We start from the raw sequence: 22376 nt of genomic DNA, 5'->3' as shown, positions 1-22376 counted from the left end.
GTCCTTAGCTCTCTGTACTGTTCTTCACTTCCCAGTCTTGGAGGAAGGGGGCATGCACAATTGAATGCTACTTTGTGGTTGATATTATATGCAAGCTGTTTTGTGTTTTAATTCTTTTCATTGGGGGAGGGAAATCATAAAAGGAGTTACATGAAAGTCTGTGTACCACATGTATGCTTCTTGGCCTTTGTGAAGAAAGTATAATTTTCCATTATGTAGCTTGTAATCTAGAAGTTTGAATTTATTTAATTAGTTATATCTTTTATTTTTATTTACTCTGTCAACTTAAAAGTAAGTCAAATCTTATGGTCTTTATGGATGCAAATCACAAATTGCCTTTAGCAGGTGTGACTCACACAGAATAGCTGTGGGATGCTCCATTTCAGTTTAATCTGTAGCTGATACAAAGCAGCATGAAGGACCAGGATTTGGGTGGTCTGGTATAAATTTTTATGGATTCTGACAAACATTAGCTAGAAAATACTGAAATGAAGTGATTAAAATCCATTTAGGCTTCTAGATCTCCTTGTTCCTAATATGAACATGATAGTATAAATATAACTTAAAATGGTGGGCAAAAAGAGGGTGAAGTCAGCAGCTTTCCATCACTGGTAATTTAAAACAAAACCAAAGTCAAATTTTGGGTTGTTGATGTGTGTGGTTGCAAGAAGCATATTCAACAAATGTAAGTTAGTGATTCTTGAGCTGAGTAACTTTGAGTACGATCTTCTTGTGTCATGCTGGGGGATGGTTAAGCCCTACTCCCTCTTCCAATGTCCACTGTATTCCTGTCAATGAGTCCTGCCGATAAGCAATGGGATTGCTGAGTAACTGGTGTTTTTAATGTAGGTGTTAGACAAGATTCTGTTTTGCTTGCTCAACTATGTTCCTGTCTACATACAGATATCTGTAGATAGCACTTGTGTGTGGTGCAGCAGCACAGAGCCAGTGTAATGGTTAAATAAACACAGCGGCCCTGGGTTGGTGATTTGGGCAAGTGCAAGTTGTCAGCTATAGTAACGGGCTGTAATCACAGGTTGGGATATACAGAGAGCCGGTGAACGGCCAAGCACGGAGCAAGAGTTGAGAGTGTGTGTGTTTGGAGGAAAGGGGAGTGGGAGGGATAAGGATCCCAGCACTAGAGAAAATCTTAATTGGGACCAGGTGTGGTTGAACCATGAGCACAGATGTGATGTAAATACTGTTATTTAATTGCTGTAATGATTAGCATAAAATTAATTGTCAGTTCTGTATGTTCTTGTGAGGTGTTAGTGCTGTATGATAACTGGAGCTAAATGAGATACTGTGGGCTCTCAGCCTGTACCTCTGGCATACATACTTGTGGTTTGGAAGTAGTTCCTACGGGGAGCGGCATGGCAGTTCAAGAGGTGCATTTGAATAATGTGCGTTATATTCCTAATAGGAAATCTACCTTCTCTCTGTGCATCATGACTAGGTTTTCGTTTCAGATTTGCTGCTGGTGGTTTCAGTGTTTACATTTCCTGGCAGCAAAGTTGCTTTAGGATCCCAAGTTGCCTATTATACAGCCCTTATGCAGTCTGGTAGCTTTTAGAGGACGTAGTGCTACATTAGGCTTTTCTTCTTTTGGGATTTATTTGAAGAAAAGGGAATCACATGAATAAATTTTGAATTATCTGAAGAAAAATAAAACATTTACATGGAGTTGATTTTGTTCTGATCTGAAATTCATGATTTACAGATGCTGCATTGGTAATCCCTAATAAATTGAACTGCTAGTATGAAAGCAAGGATTATCCTCAATTGTGTGTCTATTAAAATCAGGACAAAACAATATCTTTTTGCCCTTTTTGTAAAAACTGATGATTTTTGAAAATCAATCCCAACTAAAAATTTCTGTAATATTATTAAAAATTATATTAATATAATAACAATTCTTGTCCTACTCTTGAAAAGAAGTCAGATGTTAGTAGGCCTGGTAGAAGAACTAAACAGATTTTTTTTATTTTTTTTATTTTTAAAGAAAAGATAGAGAGCTCTGTCATAGTGAAGCTGTTGCTGCTGTCTCCTAGCTGCCCTATGCTTGATAGTGAACGTATAGAAATACGAACTCTACCAGAGCTGAAATGAGGAAAGGTGGCTTTTAGCAGGCTCTCCTCCCTGTTCCCTGAACCTGAACATTGCATTGGTAAGAGTTGTCAGTAGTCCAAAGCTTATGTGATCATCCCTTTCCCAGTTGTTATTTTCATTTATTTCCTTTGTTACTTTAGTGTTCTGGATATACCATATGCACTACTTAAACAGATGCTTATTTTCATATTGTTGAATGAAATCTTACACAATTGGTAATTTTAATTACGGTAGTAGCTTATAGTAACAAGCTATTTTTTAATCAAAAGCTATATTTTACCTGATTTTAGACTCAATTGTTGGAACTTCCTTGTACTGCTAAAGCAAAGAAAATAGTATTTTTTAATTATTGAGTTTAGTGGTAATTTTTGCCAGAGCAACAGCATGATCTTACTTGCAACTGCCAGTATAGCTATTGAGAAATAAGCTGTTCTACAAGATCTTCTAGCATGGATGCCGTGATTCCACAGAACAGTGCTTTAAATGAATGTGTTAGGTTAGAGAAAGGCACTGTAAACGTGACCATAGGGGAGACATTTTGCAGAATAGGCTTGTGAGGGCTGTAGGTTATTGTTATATGTTTATGTGATAAGTAAACCACCAGTCTTTTGAGGAAAAATCAAATCTAATAATCTTAGTTTGGCATTTAGGAGACAATGCAAGCTAGGTATACCTATGAGTTCCTAGGTATGTTTTACAGTATTGAAATTCCACAAGACAAAGTGTACACAAGATATTCCACAAGAATATTGTCTGCATTGTCTAGCTAGGCTTTACATCAAACCTGAAAAAAATACCAGGTGTTGTAGTTATACATATTTTGATGCCAAAATTTACAAGCTATTCCCTACGCTTCTGTGTAGTAACTTCAAATGCTAAATTTCTTCCAGCAGCTGTCCCTCTGCCACTTTTCCATTATTCACACTTAATTTTGGCAGTGTAAAATGAGAAACTGAGTTTCTTCACTTTACTACATTTGCCTTTATTACTTTATTCTAAGCTCTTCAGAAGTAAAATAGATTTTTTAAAATTATTTTTGTTACGGGAAGTAGCTCTTAACTAAAAGACTTTCCACCTTAAGAAAATATATTTTCAATACTCAAATCTATGGTCAAGTTTGAAGTGACAGCTTGCTTCTTAAGATGTTTCTACTACTACAGACATGATTGATTTGATATTAAAATGTGGGAGATAAGTTTTAATGTTTTTCAAACTAGTGAATCCCTGAGTTAGTGTGCATCTGGGAGGAGATGAGGAGTTAAATTCAGACTGTATTTGTCAAGGCAATTAGTTCAGTGATCCAACAAGCCCATCTTTTAGCTGCGAAACATTGCAGTAAAGACATTATTTTGAGCTTCTTTATACTGAATTTCATTACACCCTCCTATATGCTTTATGTAAGCCCCTTGGCATTTGTTTAGCTTGAATAGTCATGAATAAAAGAGCTTAGAGTTGGCTTTAAAGTGCAGCTTCTGAAGTAGGAAAAAGAGGATTTAGATTGCCTTATGTAGCCTGTTTTGTTTTCCTTCTCCTTGGGACTAAATGTTAATGTCTGAGCAAAAGTACCATGGTGTCCTCAGATTTTAAAGGGGAAGCCAATAGTTAGTGCGCAGTTCACTGCTATTAGTATATGATTATAACATTTTAAGAGTAAATATCTCTGTCTCTTGGGTAGATCTAAGCTTTTCATTTGAAGGCTTCCACTTACAGTATATATGTCGGTATTAGGCTTTTCTCTTGAGAGGTATTTGTAAATATGTATTTACTTGTATATTTATGTGAGCATATTTTTATTTATGTAAGCATGTACTTGGGTTTTAGGAACTAGGCTTACCAGGTCTTTGTCAAAGGAGATTTTTTCCTCCACTCATTCAGTATTGTTCACAGCATTAACACATCACTGAACAAATTGCCCTCTTGCATATGCTAATCCTGCACTTAAAAGAACTCATTGTAACTCGTTTTAATGCTTTAGCTGGAACGGAGATGGAGATGGGAGTCGCAGGCATGTCAAATTGTCATGTGACTGAAAAATGTCTAAAATGCCTTTCTCTTTGGGTCAAGAGTTTGTACTTAGCATAACTTAGCATCAATGAAAGCAGTCCATGTAGTTTGAGGAAAAGATTAGTCTTTGCTTTGTCTTTTGTGTGTGTGTCTTGGCCTCAGTTTTTCAGACCCAGTCTGATTAAACAACACTTTAGCCTTAATTTCACACTAGTAGTGAAAGTTATGCTGGAAGTAAAAATATTTGATCTTTGTTTGCAATACATTTGTTGAAGGCATCCAATTGGAGTTTATGGCAGCTAACAAATGAGTACTGCTTAACCATATTTGGTAAATTTCTGTTACTTTAAGGGTGAAAGGCAAGTTGCCATATATCTATCCATGCCTGCAGGTGTAAACATACCAAAGCCTTATCTATTTATGATGGTCTAGAAGTGAGCGATCAGATTATATTTAGTAAGTCCCCTTTAGTATATACGATCTGTATATTTAAAAAAAAAAAACAACAAAACAAAACAAAAAAAACCCCAGAAAAACCATTATTACCTGCTCATGAATAAACAACAAACCTGCTTCTCCTAAAAAATAAATTCAGTCGAATTAAATAGTTAAATAGATGGTGATTGACAAGTGAACTAAACTTTTGATAAGTTGAACAATGAAAAGCCAAGCTTTTTAGAATGCATGAAGCTGTACATGTTTGCCTGGAGGACTTTGAGTTGAATTAAATGGAATGAAAGACTATGTAGGTATCACATTTTTAAAGCATTGATCACATCCAATTTGAGTTTTTAAGCATCTGTGAAGGAATCCTGAAAGGAATTTTTGATTGACCTTGTTTTTTGTCTTCACAGAGTAATTCTCTGTTGGTCCCAGACAGTCTGCGAAGCACAGATAAACGAAGGAATGGCCCTGAATATACCAATGACATCAAAAAGAGAAAGGTGGATGATAAGGATTCCAGCCATTATGTAAGCAAATCTGTGTCTAAGAAATGATTAATTTATTTGCACATACCATGCTTATATGAGGAGTAAAAGAGCTGTGAAGAACAAGGCAATGTGTTTCTTATGGCTGATATAATGCATGAATATATGTGCCAGAGAGATCATTATTCATATTGTGGGAAGAGCAGTGACTCAATAGTTCGGGCTATTGTCAAGTAATACTCCTCAACAGGGAGTAGTGACCCAGGAGTAGCTGTTTGGGATTTACAAGTATTCTGGGACATTTCTCAGAGTTTGAGCGAGAAGTCCTTTCTGCAGTGCTCCAAAACCTTCAGGTTTGTTTGAAATGGAGTATTTTGTTGGTTTGGGGGATTTTAGTATATTTTTCTAAAGCTATAAAGTATATTTTTCTAGTTATTACATACATCACTGAGTAATAATCACCATTGCAAATTGCATATGTTATGAAGGTGTACCAATTTACTAAGTTTGCTTTTGGTTGATATGGCAGTTTCAGCAGAAAGCAAATTGAAATATAAGAAATTCATAGTTTGTGTTTTTGACTAGCTTGCTTGTTGCTTGGTTTCAAAGAGGCACTTCAGTACAACAGTGTGGCCTACATGAACCACGGGAGGTTCACATAGGCTTTCAACTGCAAGTCTAAACGCTCAGCCAAATCACAGGATGATACTTGAACGTGCTTTAGAGACCAGGACTGGTGTGAAAGAGTACTGAAAAGCAGAACTTAAATCTAACAGAAGATACTCTTCTTTGACATAACAATAATGTAGGAAATTGTCTGGTTTATGTAAATCCAATCTCATATTACTTCCTGGTTACTGAAACCCAAGAGAAAATCAGGTGTCATTTTATTTCCTCAGTATTTGGTGGGCTAATTTCTCTCCACCTGGACCCAGAATATCTCTGAGCATCTTTTGGATATCCTTGGAGCTACTCACGATTTATGGGCTTACTTTCCCCTTTCTGCACATCGTGGTGTTGTACTACTGTTACGGTTTTGCAAATTGTATTTCCACCACCTTCTGATAATCTTGTTTTGATTACAAAAGTGTTTGGCAAACTTCCCCATGTTAGTCCCTCAATTTTGAGGATTTGATATTATGTGGGCATTGTTCATTTTAAATATTTGAAGAGTGTTTCTTAAGCTACATTTGATATTAAAAAAAAAAAGGAGAAAAAGCTTAACTTGCCTGTTTTTCTTATATTTTCTACTGGAAAGAAATTGAAAGTATATTATTGCACTGTAGAAGCAGTTTGTCTTAATCCACATTTTAAATGTGTGGTGCTGTTTGCTTGAAATGGCTTTTACAGATAAAGGCAGCATCAAAATAAAGAATTGAGGAAACAAGGATATTTGAAAGTCCCAAATTTACTCTAATCTGGAAGAAGATCTTTCTTTTTAAAGGTTCCCCAATTCTGCAAACACAGAGCTGCTGACTTTAAGCTCATTTTACATGGGGCCCTTGTAGGGATAAAGAAGTACTGCTTTTTGTCAGAAGGGAGATAAATGAGTTGTAAGAATTGTTGCTTTTGGAAATAAGATGCAAAATGCAACTTTATTTTTTCTTCTTTTTGACTTCATGTTAGTATAGTTTCAACCTGTGGGTTTGTCAGTGAGGAGAATCTTCTTCTATATGTTCGAAGTGTGTGTGTATGTATATTCTGATATATATTATAGTTGCAATAGGAGATGCCTTTGATAGTCCCAGTAAATTTCTATTTCTCAAGATGACAAAGTCAGTGGAGTGCACTTAATCATTGCTTGGCAGATATTTTTGCCCTCCTCAAGGGCGGTATTTCAGGTGAACAAGTGTCCCACCTACTGTGCTCCCATATGCTCAGATGTGTTCTAACCTATTCTTGCCTTCAGGGTGCTTCATACTTTTCAAGAGGTGACAGACTACTGGGGCTGAAGCTTTCCTGTTCCTTCTCCTTTTGCACCCTTTGGTTGGACAGCTTCCTGAGTGGCAAATAGAGCCACCTTTCTGTCTTCAGTGACACTCTTGGGTCCCTGCTATGTTTGTGGTATTTCTTGCAGCAATATTCAGCTGCTACAGAAGAAAGTAAGGGTTGAAACTATCTGTTGGGTTTTTTTAGGATTTTTTGTGGTGTTTTTTTTTTTTTTTAAAAAAAACCTATGGCCTGAAGTGAGAGGAAGGAACCAATGTTTTACTTTCTGTCTGCCAGTGTTAAGTGTGATAGCCCAGACATTCTGAAAGCAAGAGTTGGGGGACAGTTTGACCAATCTTGTATGTCTGATTTGTTTGCCTAGAAAGTTTTTGCCTAAAAGTATTGTTATTGGGAAAAACTTACCCACATGAATATTTTAAGTTTTGTCATTCACTTGATATTTTGTTCATATTTTTTGTTTTGGTTTGGTTTTTTGTTTTTGAGTCAAGATTCACCTTCTGGTTGAACCACCATGGTGCACTGTGGAAAACACTAGACCACAGTTTATCATAGGACGTGTCTACTGGGGCATCCCAGCCCATTTTGGAGGTGGGGACCAGAAGACACTTGAGTAACAGTTATCATGAGGCACTAGCGCAGCTCAGGTGAACACAGATTTATGTAAAACAGTCAAAATGCAGCTTGACAAGCCACAATAAAACATTTCAGTTTGGGAATGTCAAAGTATTTCAGATTTTTTAGGTAGAAATGTTGAAATGCCGTGGCACTTGTGAAGTTTTTTCTTCCCCAGAACTTTCCATTTCAAAACTTTCCTTTCTGTAAAAGGAGAAAAATTGTCCTGTTGCTTTGAGGAAGTTGATTCATGAAACAAATGTTAAAAGACTCAAGTTTTCTGCGACTTGGTGGTTTTCTAGGTATGCACAAGCAGTAATTTCCTTAAGATTAACATGTAAGATCAGAGTATGAACAGAATGAGTTTCTCTTTCAGGAGTAGTGATAACACTGTTTATGTTGGTAATAAGGAGGGATTTTGGACCATCTTGCACTGGTGGTGAGACCACCACCTTACAACTAGTTCTACCTTATTTGAGTTTTATTATTGAAGGAGAAATAAGGTGTGTTCTTGTTTTCATTGTTTACCCTATTACTAATAAGTAATGAAAGGCTGCTTGCTTTTTGTTTAGGAAAAACAAAAAATGTCTGAGATGTGTAGTCTTTCTCTCTGGGCTTTTGATGTACTAATTGAAATGAACACTATTTATTTATTTTTAATAGGACAGTGATGGGGACAAGAGTGACGATAACTTGGTTGTAGATGTATCCAATGAGGTAACTTTTTTCATTTTTGTAGTCTTGATGTTTGCCCAAAGGTGAAAGGAAAAGTGCATTTAGATGCTAGAAGAAAAAGAATCCTCTGTGTGGATATGTTACAATATTCACACCTTCTCCTTTTTGTTAGTACTGCAGTTACTATGTCTTCCTCTGAGCTTTCTCTGGTTGCTCTCTCAGCTTTTTCATCTACTGCTTTGTCCACGTCTGTTCTCTCCGTGGTTATGTTCTCATGCAACGCAGCTGCTCTGTAGTGGAGAAAGTTGTGGTGAGATGCAGGTGGAAGGCTGTGGTTTTCAAACTACTGTCTTCAAATGAAAAAGGAAGACAATACCTAACTTCGTACTTAATAGTAGGAGTATTATTAAAAACATTTTTGGTACCTTAAAAATGTCCCAAGTTAAAGACAGCATTTTCCAGAGATGTTTGGGTTTTAGAATGAAGTCAGCTAAAGTCAGAATGAAGTCAGTCAGTTCACAGAATTTTTCATAGATTGTAGCCACTTCTTTTCTCCAGGGCAGAGAATTGGCAGTGCCATCAAGGCAAAGGGACAGACCTTCCTTCCCGTCATCTTTTATTTCATACAATAAAGAGAATTAAGAAGCCTGAATATGGTAGCGAGATTCTTCTGCTCTGTGAAAAGCACAGGGAGAGAAGCTGACAGAGAAGTGTCTTCAGCAGCTCCAAATGCCCCAATTATGTCAGCCAAGTAGAAAAATGGGTATCCAACTAGGAATTACAATAATCCTTTCAGAAGCCCTACAGTGAAAGTGCTCGATAATCAATCAGTAGACTTAGTACGCTCTTATGAGGACTGCTTCCTCCCTGCTGCTATTCTCATGAGCCAAAGGAACATGGAGAACCTGCAGAGCTCTGGTGGCATTGTAGCTTGCTGGGCTGGCTATTTCAGGTTAAAGTAAACGCAGAGAGTGCCTCTGGACAAGAGAAAGTTAATCACCTGAGAGGTGATTTGCATTTTTTCTGTAGATATAAGTAGTGAGGCAATTGCAGATGGTATTTAGAAATAAGTGACGTATTATTGCATATAAAGCATGCATCTTTATCTCTTCTTCTGAAGATAGCAATAAGGAAGGTTTCTATGGCCTAAAAGAGATTATTGAAATGTTTGTTGTCTCTAACAGTGTGTGGAGAACGTACACAGAAAAAACAGAGCAAACTTACTATTCTTTGACATAGCTATAATGTAGGAAATTGTCTGGTGTATATAAATCCAATCACATATTACTTCCTGGTTACTGAAACCTGGTTACTGTTGGTCTTTCTTGCTGTTACCACATGCCATAGTTTGTACTTAGGTATACTTAGATTGCAAGCTCTATGCTTGGAAACAGTTTCTGATTACATGTAATGTAAAATAAAACGGTGTTACTTATGATACGAACTTACTTATATTTCTAAACTGATGAAGGGATTTCAACTTTTGTTCTATAGAGATAACAAAATGTCTTGTCATTTGAACTTGCTGCTTAAATTCTTCTAGTTTTTTTCCCATAGACTCCTTAAAAGTGTTTGTGTACCAACCCGTGACACAGTTCTGTGCTGTTCCTCCCTTCCTATTATTTTAGGATCCTTCCTCCCCAAGGGCAAGTCCCACTCATTCACCACGTGAAAACGGTATAGATAAAACCCGCTTGCTGAAGAAAGATGCCTCTAGCAGTCCGGCATCTACAGCCTCTTCAGGAAGTTCCACTTCTCTCAAATCCAAAGAAATGAATCTGGTGGGTAGCAATCTGTTGTCCAGATAAATGTTTTTTCAAAGACTAACTTTGTTCTTGCAAGGTCTGCCACCAGCTACTGGTGGCAGAAAGTACATGGCTTTAAACATTTGAACCTGAAATAGACTGTTTTTCCAGACCTTTATATTATTTTCAGCTTTCCTCCTCGGCAATATTTTCTGCTTCATTTTGATTTCTTGTATTTCCTACATTTCTGTCAAATGAGTTGCAAATTTATTAAAATGTATAAGAGTCACTTAAGCATTGTTAATTTTTTTTTCTGGAGCAATAGCTTACGGTTTATCACAGTCTGCATATAGTCACAAAGGCATTCTCCAGGCTTTTGTTAAACTTTTCTAAATAAGCTGTTACTATTGAAAACTTTTCCTGCAGTATCAGTAATAATTGGATCGGACTCTCTTTAGCTTTTGTGTCACAATTTTTTGATCAACTACAGTGGTACTTTGTTTTTGCACTTAGATTTGCTGTGTCCAACAATTAAGTAGTGAATCCAAGACAGTAATGAATTCAAGCTAAAATAATCTGGTGATAGATACTGTATTGTCCTGAAAAAATATTAGCTCAGACATTTATTTTTTTTTTATGCCAATGGAAGAAGAAAAAATAACTTTCTACGTTTCTTTTCTTATTTTAATTTTGTCAGCAATCAAAAAGGTCAGCATTTCTCTCTCACAAGTTAATGTTGTCAGCGTTGCATGGATTTATGAAAATTGGCTGAGGGACTAGGTAGTAGGTGCCCAGCATCCCAGCTGCTGTTGTGATAAATTGTATAATATGGCCTGGATTAAAAATAATACTCATTTAATTTGTTTAATGATACCAGCATGAAAAAGCCAGCACGCCTGTTCTGAAATCCAGCACACCAACTCCTCGAAGTGATGTGCCAACCCCAGGCACTAGCGCAACTCCAGGACTTCGTCCAGGCCTTGGCAAACCTCCAACAATGGACCCTCTGGTTAATCAAGCTGGTAATGCATTACCTCATGTGTTTTTATGGTTCCAAAATTAATCTTTTTTAACGTATGTAGTTCTGTGGGAATGTTAACTAAATATATTGCTTTGTTCTTGATATCAAGTGAAGGCTTGATGAGAAGCAGATGTTTGGATTATCAAGAGTTTGAATATCTCTCTATCTCTTATCCTTCTTTGTTTACTTTTGTCTATCTTTTTTTGCAAATAATCCAGAGACTGAATGCAATATAAAAAGACTTCTCAGAAGTTTCTGGTACTTATTCTGAATGCAATATCTTCTCCAGCTCTTTGAGTCTACTAATATTTGCTGCAGTATAAATCTTGACAAATGCAGGGGAAAGTTTACTTTTGCTATTCAGGCTGGTATAGCACAGTTGCCTCAGACATGAGCTGTGTAAACCATGTCTGTCAGCTTTACTGCTTAATTTGGCAAAGGGGAGATTAATGTAAACAGGAAATATTACAGAAATGGAAATAGGTAACGCTAGAAGAGATTGTTAGAAGTAATCAGCAAGTTCAGACTTCAGTAGATCTTATTTACACTGAAAGAAAAGAGATGATGGCAGCAATAAATTGTGGCAATGTTTCTTGGCAGGGTATGTGTGTGAGGGGGGGGAGGTTAGGTATTGTAGGGGGGAAAAAAAGGTCTGTTTTCTTCCCTCTATGCAGGAACATATAAATTAAACTACTTGATTTAATTATTTTGTAGCTGCAGGTCTGCGGACACCATTGGCAGTACCAGGACCGTACCCTGCTCCATTTGGAATGGTACCTCATGCTGGCATGAACGGAGAATTAACCAGTCCAGGGGCAGCCTATGCTAGTCTGCACAATATGTCACCCCAGATGAGTGCTGCTGCTGCTGCAGCTGCTGTGGTTGCTTATGGAAGATCTCCTATGGTAGGCCATACGTTGCATGCGATCTCAGTCATGTGAGTTGTGGTTCACTGAGAAGAGCTACATGCTTCATTTAGCACTTGAATTCCCAAGTTATAACAGCGCCAGAGGCTTGACAGTTTCACTGTGTGTTTCACTTTGCTGCGTGGCTGGAGAAACAAATTTGCACCTTGAAAACAAAGAATCTTGGTGTACTTACGTACATTTCCTTTTTTCTTCACGTTCTTCAGTGCTTTGACTGATTAAAAAATGCCAAAAATTATTTTATGCTTCAAATGAAAATGCAGTTTTCATAGCTACAAAGCATTTAATTGGTGCTGTGGACATTTGCTTTTCTCTTGCTCAGCCAGATCTGTGTTCCATACAGACATACCAAATGAATCTTGAAGCATGTAGAAATCTTTTTATCTATGTCTCTGTCCTTGTACATTTTTTTTTTTTTTTTGTGGAAATCAACATGAAAAGTTGGAGCCCAGTGGTAAGGTGTGTTAAGAATAGTTGCTGTTGTGGTTGTAGTAATTAAATGGAGCATAGTAGTTATAGCTGCTGTCGAGCAGAATAACCTAGGGGCCTGATGGTGCAAATGTGAGCTTGATGGCAGTTTTATGCACAGACTGACTTACCTACCTGTGAATTTGCAAGATTGGACTTAACTTTCTAACTGTCTCATTATTATAGATGTGGCTAATTTTTTCAAACTGGTAAACAGGGCTTTTATGTGACAATGTGGGAATTCTACATAGCATATGCGCTCCTTGAAGCAGTAAGAATTTTAACTTCGTTGTAGTGTTCAGAAGAAAAACTAAGTCTGTTTAGTCCAGAGTGTCTCTTTGGATTGTTTGATGTATGTATTTATTTGGGATATAAAAGTTTAGTGGAATTGCAGTATGTAAAGACAGTATAGTATGTTTTAGCGGTAGACAAATTTCTCTGTATATTGGGGCGTAGCTCCATGAGAGATCTCTCAGATGATGTGCCCACACAATGCAGTGCGAAGCCATGTGGAGATTCTAGCTGGGGCCAGAAGCTGCTTTCCAGCACCGCGCTGTGCCTGCCATGGGTACACACTGGTTGTCGCAGAGCTAAAGAACGCTGGTGTGGCTACATGCCAACACGCTGTGGCTACATGCCGACACACCATGGACCCTAATTACAGGGCTAGCTCTGTGCTAACACCAGGGTATTTGCGTTACGCTCAATGGTGTGAATGTGTGATCTACATTATTGGTTTTCTGTTCACATACGGATACTTCTAGCAGAAGCATGCCTAGGGAAAGCATCTTGTTTTTCCCCCTCACTAATACTGTGCGTAAAAGCCACATTTTGTTTAAAAGCATAATATCATGGGGGTGAAGAAAAGGGGCTTGCCAAATAAGAAATTGCAAGTGTGAGATTAACTCATTTTTCATTGTCAGGTTGGGTTTGATCCTCCTCCTCACATGAGAGTACCTGGAATCCCTCCAAATCTAGCAGGGATTCCTGGGGGAAAACCGTAAGTAACTTTTAACATTTTGGTAACATCTGCGATATCTAGAGAGAATAAAGTTACCTTGTGAACAAGCATCCCAAAGCAGGTAGTGCCTGGTTTCCTCCTTCCTGGGGGAAGGCAAGGGGACTACAAACTGGCAGTGGTAAAATATGTAAGATAAAAACATATTGAAACTAAACTTTGTACTATACTGAGCATAAATGTGTAGTGCAAACTCACAGGCTCCTTTTCTGGCACTTGTTTTATCAGGCCTGAGAGTCTGCAACTGTTGATCACAGTGGGTATATGAAGCAGTTACTTTAGCAACTGATGCTTGCGTAATGGAGCAAGCTCTTTAAAATGTTAGTGTAAATGTGCAGCTGGAGAGCAAAAGGATGACGATGCAGTTGCACGCAGCAAGTGGGGCATAGATGTAGGATAACTTCCACAACAGGTTCTTTTTACTTAAAAGAAGTTTTAATTATTGCTGAAGAGGTGGTTAAATAAAACACCTCTGTGATGCTGTGTCTTGTTGATGTTACAATGAAATAAATTCACCAAAACAACATATATCAAATTTTCCAGTAATTGGCTTTGGTAGGCTGCTGAGACTGAGCTTACCCATGTGCAGTTAAGTCATGAGCATGTATGACCTCCTAAAAAATGTGATTATTTTTTTAAGTATTTCTGAACAACTAGTCTGTGCAGGTACAAACAGGGCATGGACTGCAAATTTGACTAATCTGTTTTCCTGGAGATATTGGGCAGAGAGAAATATAACAGGGTTTTTGACACTCTGTTAAAACCTATTCTTTGTCCCTTCCTGCTTGGCATTCAGTTCTGTGTTCTCTTTCAACAGAAAGTTGCAGTTAGAGTGGTTTCTGTCTATCTAGGTGCTTACATTATTTTGAAACTCACTTTGCACTTCAGAAGTGCTGGCTATGTACTGCCTTCTTTAACAATCTATCATGGTTTAATTTCTCCTTTTGCAGCTTCAGAAAAATTTAGAAACTTACTTTTAGGATATTGTCTGAGTTATAAGACACACTGTGGTGAAAGTTATATACACACATTTCTGTTTGCTTTCATTTTGAACTCCTGTTAATAGCTAGTAATATCTTGTAATGTCAGTTATGCAAACATCCTTAAAAGTACAGCAGATTACAAGCGAAAAACGTGTGTACTTTCTTCTACTCTTTTTCTGTAACAGAAGTAGGAAAGCAGGAGACTTACATTCTGGATGGCTTTCCTAATCTAGTTTCCTTGTTATCCACCATGCTTCTGAGAACAACCTTAGCTATCTGTTGGCAGTGTGAGAAACCTGTTAAATCTTGGATTACTTAAAGATAAGTTGGTGGTATGTTGACAAGATTACTGAAGTGTGAGGGCTCAGTGAGATGGTGGTTTATATCAGATGGTGGTGTATTTAAATTTAGTACAGCAAGGAACAGGCTTTGTTCTCAAAACATTCTTTTATTAAGGGTCAGACTCATTCTTGCTGACTTAAGTAGAACTTGGCATACTTATATAAAATATTTTTGGAGAGCATATAATCCAGTGGTTGTAAGTTTTTACCTTTAAACAAGTATATTATCATAGAATAATAGAATGGTTAGAGTTGGAAGGGACCTTGAAGATCATTGAGTTCCAACCCCCCTGCCATGGGTACTAGACCAGGTTGCTCAAAGTCCCATCCAGCCTGGCCTTGAATGCTTCAGGGAAGGGGCATCCACAACTTTTCTGGGCAACCTTTTCCAGTGTCTCACCACCCTCACGGTAAAGAATTTCTTCCTAATATCTAATCTAAATCTCTCCTCTTTCAGTTTAAAACCATTACTCCTTGTCCTATCACTACACTCCCTCATAAAAAGTCCCTCCCCGTCTCTCTTGTAGGCCCCTTGAGGTACTGGAAGAATATTCATAAGTTTTCAATGACTTATTCCGTTAGTAATGCCTGTCAATATTTTATAATATAAGCCATGAAAACCTATTTTTGTTCAGTCAAAAATTTTCTGTGGATGAGTTCTAGTTGTTCCACTATTCAAGACACAAAAGCAGTGCATGTATGCTGCCATACTTTGTATCCTGGTATTTCATAGCTGGATTACAGTTGGTGTGGTTTTCTTTTTTAAGATTGTTTTATTTACTGTTTTCAGCACTTTATTCACACTGCTTTGTAGATTACCTACTTTGATACATACTCCTTAAACTCTGCTTCATTTGATGTGTTCTGTAATGGTTTTTTTGTGGTCATGTTACTTGGACTGAGTCAGTCATTTCCTCTGAAGTGACTTCTTAGCTTATTTTTATTGTGAGGCAAAGCTAAAATTCCATAAACTTAACTGATCTGTTATCTTTCCATTGGCAGAATTAGGACAATCTCTTGTTTTAATCTTGATTTGCTGCAGCTAGCTAGACGCCATCAGCTACCCGCAGTATCTTTGAGTATCTCTTACATTAGGCAAGTCTCCTATATTTTCTCTACAAAGTACATGGGTTATATGATCATGCAAACTAGTGGACTACTCCTGGTTTGTTTTCAAAATCTGCCTTTTCCTAGAGTGCAATTAAGGTGCCACATTGAATTTGTTTTATGATATGTGGAGTTTTAGTCAGAGTCTTGTTGCAAGTGGTACAGAGAATTTTCAAATTGAACTATTGAATCCCTAGCCATATGTGTATGCTCATGGCCACACATTTTTATCAATGGTTATACTGAGACTGTTTTGTTGTGTGTGTTTTTTTTTTTTTTCCACCCAGCCCTGCTTCCAAGAGAAAATTAAGTTCCTTGCTTTCCGAAGGCATGACATTTGTGATAGCACCTAGTTTTCTTTAACCCCTGTGTATACCAAGATCTGTTAATGACAAGCTTGTTAGAAAAAAATAGTAGCCTCTTAAGAACCTACTCCTACTTGTCCATCTGCTTTTATCAAGGGGCTGTTGTCTGCAAAGCTTGTCTTTTGCTTGACTTGTTTTGTTACTTGTTTAAATATGTGTTTACTACCATCTTTTTATGTTCCTGGATGTGAATCCTTCAGTTTTCCTCTAGGCAGTGTCTAACCTTGGTAGCAGTGGTACAGAGGTACTTGAGAAATTGGGTAGCAATCTAGAAAGTCTGAAGTGTCTTCAGCAATTTCTTAATAATATAAATAAGCTAGTTTTAGCATTTGATAGCAGGTTGTTTTGTGCTTGTTATTTTGGTTTTTTTAATTATTTCCTGTGAGGCTTTTTAGTCTCAGGTTTCTCATATTACTTTGATATTTTGGGGTACACACGTGTTCTCATATTAGTTGTTTTCTCTCTTCAGCTGCTTGTAGTTAAGTAATTAATTTTATGGACAAGGACTTGATATCTATATATGTCTATGAACGTGCATAAAAATTGGTTTTCATATTCTTGGTTTCAAAGTTGATTCCCATCAGTAGATTGTTCTTTTCTTAGCAACTCTTTCAGTTTTGGGTTGGGTTTTTTTCAGAGGGGTGGGTGGTGTTTTTTTCCTTCCAAATTGCCTTGAGCCATCACCTAATCAACAACTATGTTTGTTTTTAAGTTGGGGGTGCGAAATCAGTCCTAGTTTCGGACATCAACATGTAGTGCCTGAGTCTTGCACCCTGTTGTTTTGATACATTCAACTATGCCCTGTACTGTAAGTTCTTGGTGTGTTGCTGTGATCACGTTTTGTGCTTTGTATAGTCTTTCTAGCAAAGTGCTTATTTACCTTCTAGTCTTCTACAGCTGCTAATTTAATGTTCTTGTGGGTTTCTTCTTGATGTGAATCATACCTTCTAGTAGTTGGATTGTGCACTGAACATAGATTTTTCAAGCTCAGTGGTAAGATTTATGCCCACAGTATTGCTTCCCTGGTGTCCAAAATCGTGAATTAATGCTAGTATTGAGGATGAATACATTTCTCAGTATTTTTTTCAAATGAGGGTTTAATTGAAGCATGAGGTGTTACACACAGACACTGGAAAGAGCTTATAATATGTTTCTCATTTTAGTAGGAAAGGGAAATTTCATCTGGTAAAAGTTAACTCTTTCAGCTTCTAGTTGTAAGCCAAATTTTCTTTGTGCTTTTGGAAATAAATATACTGTTCTGGAATTGATTGAGGGAAAAATTAAAAAGATTTAAATTCTATACTTCACACTTGTTCAGTGAGTGTACAGTCAGGCATATCTTAAAGGAAGGTTCATTTTACTATATTCTAGAATAACAGGTTGTCCCCTGTCCCCATCCCCGTGTCCCCCCCTCTACCTCTGGATAGAATTATTTTATGACGTGTATGAAGTTAAAGATTTTGTTATTTCTATACAAATACCTTTATCCTTATTTCTTGGCATTTTTCTTATGTAATGAAACACTATACTCAGATATTCACTGTTTGTTGTGATAACTACAACTAAATATAAGCTGGAGTACAAAAAAGAGCTGAAAGTAAAATGCAGTCATCAGTAAAAGGAACTGTCTGCTTTTGTGTTTTGCAGTGGGGGTATTTTTGTGCTAGATATGGAATTCTGTTTGAATTAGGGGAATGATGTGGAGGCTTTTTTATTTATTTATTTTTAAGGCATGGTACTTTAAGCAGGCAGGAATTGCATATATTATGTCAATCTGAATACTTAGAATAGCAGGCAGGTAGGTTTGGTTGATTTAACATGTTATATTTCCTTGAATAGGAGAAAACTGTTCTGAACTCCACTCAACATGTCAATTGATACTTACATTAGATACTTATATGAAAATTGGAGGGCCATAATTACTGGATTTAAGCTGAGAAACTGGGTGGTATTAGTATCACCTATTATGTTGTAATGTATGGGAGCTCTGCAGGTTCTCAGGGCTGCTTTGACACAGATGAGTTGTCGTCTTTGGATAAGAAGAATATTTCTGTTATTCAGAAAGATTATAATCATAAGTGACAATATACTGTTTCTCAGAATGCTTTCCTAAATACAAGGCATGTAAGTTTGTCTTGTAACTGTTCTTTTCATAATACACAATTAATTACAAGTGTATATTAATTGATACGTACTGAGCTTGTTTTAGATTAACCTGTAGTTGCATTGCATAAGAACTTTCTCTTTGTTCACTGTGGTTGTTAGCCCAACATGAGGAAGGGCTATTTTAATGCTAATAGTCATTTGACCAAAGATGGATAGTCATGGAACCCAGACATTTCATAGAAGCAGAATGCTGTGAGTGAGACAGAAATCCTTGATTGTCTTGAAGCTGAACAGCTGTTTTTTGGCATACACTGCCAGCTCTGAAAGACCATCATAACAGGACAAAATGCACATTACATTTTTGTAATGTTATGGAATTCAGATGTCAATAGCAATTTGTTGAAGAGAAAGATGGATGGGCAAGGGGTAACTGTCAAGAAATACTTTGAGCTTTAGAGAACTCAAGAATTTACCAAATTTTAGTAAATACTGACTTTTAAGGCTAGACAACCAAGATGCTTGTTAGTTTTGAGAATTCAGGCCTGTGAGCATATCTAGTGCATTAAAAATAGAATAATTTTAAAATTATATATAAGTACACCTATGGCTTTGTAGCTGTAGCACTGGGGGCACAGTCCTCCCTAGAAGTAGCAGAGTACGCTCTCTGTCATGGTGGCTTGATGCAGAGGTAGCCAAGGACAACAGCCACTGAGCTGCAAATAGTCATTTGCACTGCTGTCTCTACTACTGTGTTCTTCTGAAGACAGAAGCTTTCCTTGTCTAGGGAGTGTCAATCTTGCAAGTGGTGCAAGTTTTTTTTCAAAATAAAAGGTATGTGTAATGAAAAGTTATTCCATAATACCTAGTAGATACAAGTTACTGGACCACATAAATATGCTGACAGTGGCGATGTTAGCATGACATGCCACACATCTTCAAGCAAACAGGAACATTTACTTTACTGTGTGCTTGTCTTGGCAGGGGCAAAAGGATTTGGCAATGTGTAGCCAGTTCTTTACACAGCGGATTGCTGATAACTTGCACTGTAGAAAAAGCTGTCTTGGCTTGTGAGAAACTATCACTGCTCTGTTTGTTAGGCCATCAAACTTGGTCATCCTGAGTCCCAGCCAGTCTTGGAAGCAAATGCCTGCTCATGATGATAAAAAAGAGAGATTACTCTTATGATCTATCTAACTGCACTTTAAACATGGACATACTAGTAAAATTCTACATGATTAAAAGTATACTGGATAAGTCTCTGGCTTTTCAGAATAGAATAGTCATCGTAATGCTACAGTATGCTTGAAGCACTTGAAAAATGTTCCTATTTTCTTCCCCCCACCCATCGTGGCAAGAACTGAGAAGCTGTGTATATGCACAGAAGCAGTTCAAAACGCCAATTATTTAGGTATTTTGAATTGAACAGGACATTTATACTGTAACCTTCCATTAAAAAAGTCATGTACAAGTGAGTTGTTCATCTTAAACATGCTGGAAAAAATTTCTTAATACTTTCTTAATTGTTTTTCTTCCATTCATGATAAAAGCAATGGTAGGCTGAGACTTCAAAGTTGTGCAGTTCTGTGTACTTATTGCTAAGAAATACTCTGCAACTGCCTTTGATTTGGAGCCCAGGATGGGGCCTAGCTTTTCAGCCTCTTAAGTGCTAGGACTCTTTAGTTGGATTCTGCACCTGAACCTGATCAGTTGTTCAGCCTTAGGCAGTGTTATTGCCACTCCTTTTTCTCCCATCCTGTGTCTCATCTGTTTAGTGAATAACTACTTTGGAACAGTCCTGTCTTCACTTTTCTTCACAGAAATGATACAGATTTCTGGTTAAGCCTGTATCATTACTTCATAGAAAAAAAGAGAAGGGGTCCTACAGGAAGAATTTGATATACTGTGCATCTTGTATACATGTAAGGGAGTGAACTTTGCATTTCCCGTTCCTGATTTTTCCATGATAAAAAGTATTTGCCATCTTTCATACTCGCTTATCCTTCATATTTCTGTGTATTCTTTGAGCAGGCTTTCAACTCTCATGTCCAACCATGAAACATTAATGAGATATAGGAATTGCATGTATATGCACTATTAATTTCTTCTTTGTTTAATACCAGTTAACGTTAACTAATTTTTACCCCTCCCTTCTGAGAAAACTGTGATATAGTGTGGCGGACTGTTTCCACTGTTACCTTCTGTATGAAAGAACTATAGAGTTCTTTCACCTCTCCACTTCTGTTTTAAAGGATTATCTTCTACTCTGCTCCTGGGCATATTCAGTTGCTTTGTGATGTCTGTTACAGATCCAGGCATCTTGTTTCTTCCTTCTTTTCAAACTGTGCAATACTTGGAAACACGCAGTAAAATACTTTGAAAATACTAGCTCAGACCTCAGAACAGAAGATTAAATTGAATTATCTATTGTTGGGTCCTTGGAAGAGGGATTCAATACTAATGCTTGAGCTACAGCGACTGAAGATTTTTAAGGAAGAAGGTATGTTTGGAAAAGAAAGGGCAATTATGAACACAAGAATATATTAGAAAAATAAAGATATCACTAGGGAGGGGATAGCTTATTAGTAAAAAAAAAAAATAAAAATACCCATAGCTTATCACTTTTTATATACTTTGGCCTCTTGAAGAATGCTGTTAATGTAACAGGAGCATCAAAACCTGGAGCTATGGATGTGCCTGAAACAGAAGCAGCAAAAAAGGAGCTCACCAGTATAACAAAAAGCAGCCTTTTGCAGTAGTATTTTTGTTACTATTTAAAACCCCCTGCACCTGAAGCCTTTATTAGCTGCTCATTGAGCCCTGGTCCTTGAGTAGAGCTGACTTTAAATGTTAGAGTGAACTTGAAGAAATAATTTTGTGTACTTTCTCCAAGGAAGAGTGCTTTTAGTCAGTGCTAGGATTCACTTCCTCAACCCTCAGTTTCCATATACTTGAAATCATGCACTGAATGAAAATAAAAGGTGTTGGAGAAGTGCCAAAAATACTTGGGAAACTGAGCCGTTCAGCTTTTCTAAAATACTTATTCACGAAAACATAATTATGAGAAGATGGTATCAGCCTTCTGATGAAAGTTGTGTGTAGCCACTCTCCATGTTTCTATGCACTAGTTACCAGCTGGAAAAAGCACTAGTTACCAGCTAGAAAAAAAAGCACGTGAGCATAGCTGGTGCTGATGTTAAAGATGAGGTCCAGAAATGGAGCAAAAGTTGAACTTTGGCTAGTGCTACTGCGAGGCAACAGGTGCAAGCCTCATGGAAGAAGTCTGAAACAGTAGTGCCCAATGAGGGATTGCTGCTGCAGGACTTGTGGTGCTGAGACTTGGAAACTGCTGGCCAGGCTGAACGATCTTTTGAATATCCAGGTGGCTGAGGGGTAGAAGCCATGACCTTGATTTGTAGAGTTAATGGTAGAATTTAAGTGCTTCCCCACTGCACGAGTACTTTAGATGAGGCAAGCTGAAATTATCTATTGTGAATCCTTGTCTCCCTCTGAGGTTTCATGTGCCTGTATTATTTGGCACTATAGCTCTGATTTTTCGTTAAAAAAAAAAAAAAAAAATTGCAAAGAAATCAAATTTAAAAATATTGCATTTTTCTTGCGGTATAGCACTTGATCTGGCTGATTTTTTTTATTTTTTTTTTTTTCCTCTCTTCTTTCCGTTCCCCAAAAGAGCCTACTCCTTCCACGTTACTGCAGATGGCCAGATGCAGCCGGTTCCTTTCCCTCCTGATGCCCTCATCGGTCCAGGAATCCCCCGCCATGCCCGTCAGATCAACACTCTGAACCACGGGGAAGTTGTGTGTGCAGTTACCATCAGCAACCCTACGAGACACGTGTACACGGGTGGGAAGGGGTGCGTCAAAGTCTGGGACATCAGCCAGCCTGGCAACAAAAGCCCTGTCTCTCAGCTAGACTGCCTGGTGAGTGAACAGGAACTTGTTCAGAAGGGTAGCTTCTCCTTGGAGACTCAATAAGGAAATAGCTGTCCTTGTCTGGATT

The 22376-nt window shown here is 37.6% G+C and overlaps 1 protein-coding gene across 8 annotated transcripts in view; it reads left to right on the top strand.

Annotated features, from left to right (window-relative positions):
* The window catches only part of LOC141476967 (transducin-like enhancer protein 1), a 71703-nt gene that overhangs the window by 43164 nt on the left and 6163 nt on the right, over positions 1 to 22376 (top strand). For 3 of the 8 annotated variants that reach the window (XM_074165946.1, XM_074165944.1, XM_074165942.1), the window contains exons 9-15: positions 4968 to 5084; positions 8268 to 8321; positions 9908 to 10060; positions 10902 to 11046; positions 11760 to 11950; positions 13363 to 13439; positions 22048 to 22297. In XM_074165946.1, the coding sequence (XP_074022047.1) occupies positions 4968 to 5084; positions 8268 to 8321; positions 9908 to 10060; positions 10902 to 11046; positions 11760 to 11950; positions 13363 to 13439; positions 22048 to 22297 (987 nt within the window). The remainder of the gene's footprint in view (positions 1 to 4967; positions 5085 to 8267; positions 8322 to 9907; positions 10061 to 10901; positions 11047 to 11759; positions 11951 to 13362; positions 13440 to 22047; positions 22298 to 22376) is intronic. The other 5 variants (XM_074165947.1, XM_074165945.1, XM_074165943.1 and 2 more) reach the window with 3 other exon arrangements.

Source organism: Numenius arquata, chromosome Z (assembly GCF_964106895.1).
Source record: "Numenius arquata chromosome Z, bNumArq3.hap1.1, whole genome shotgun sequence".
Classification (NCBI taxonomy): Eukaryota; Metazoa; Chordata; class Aves; order Charadriiformes; family Scolopacidae; genus Numenius; species Numenius arquata.
This window is presented reverse-complemented; position numbering and strand designations above follow the sequence as displayed.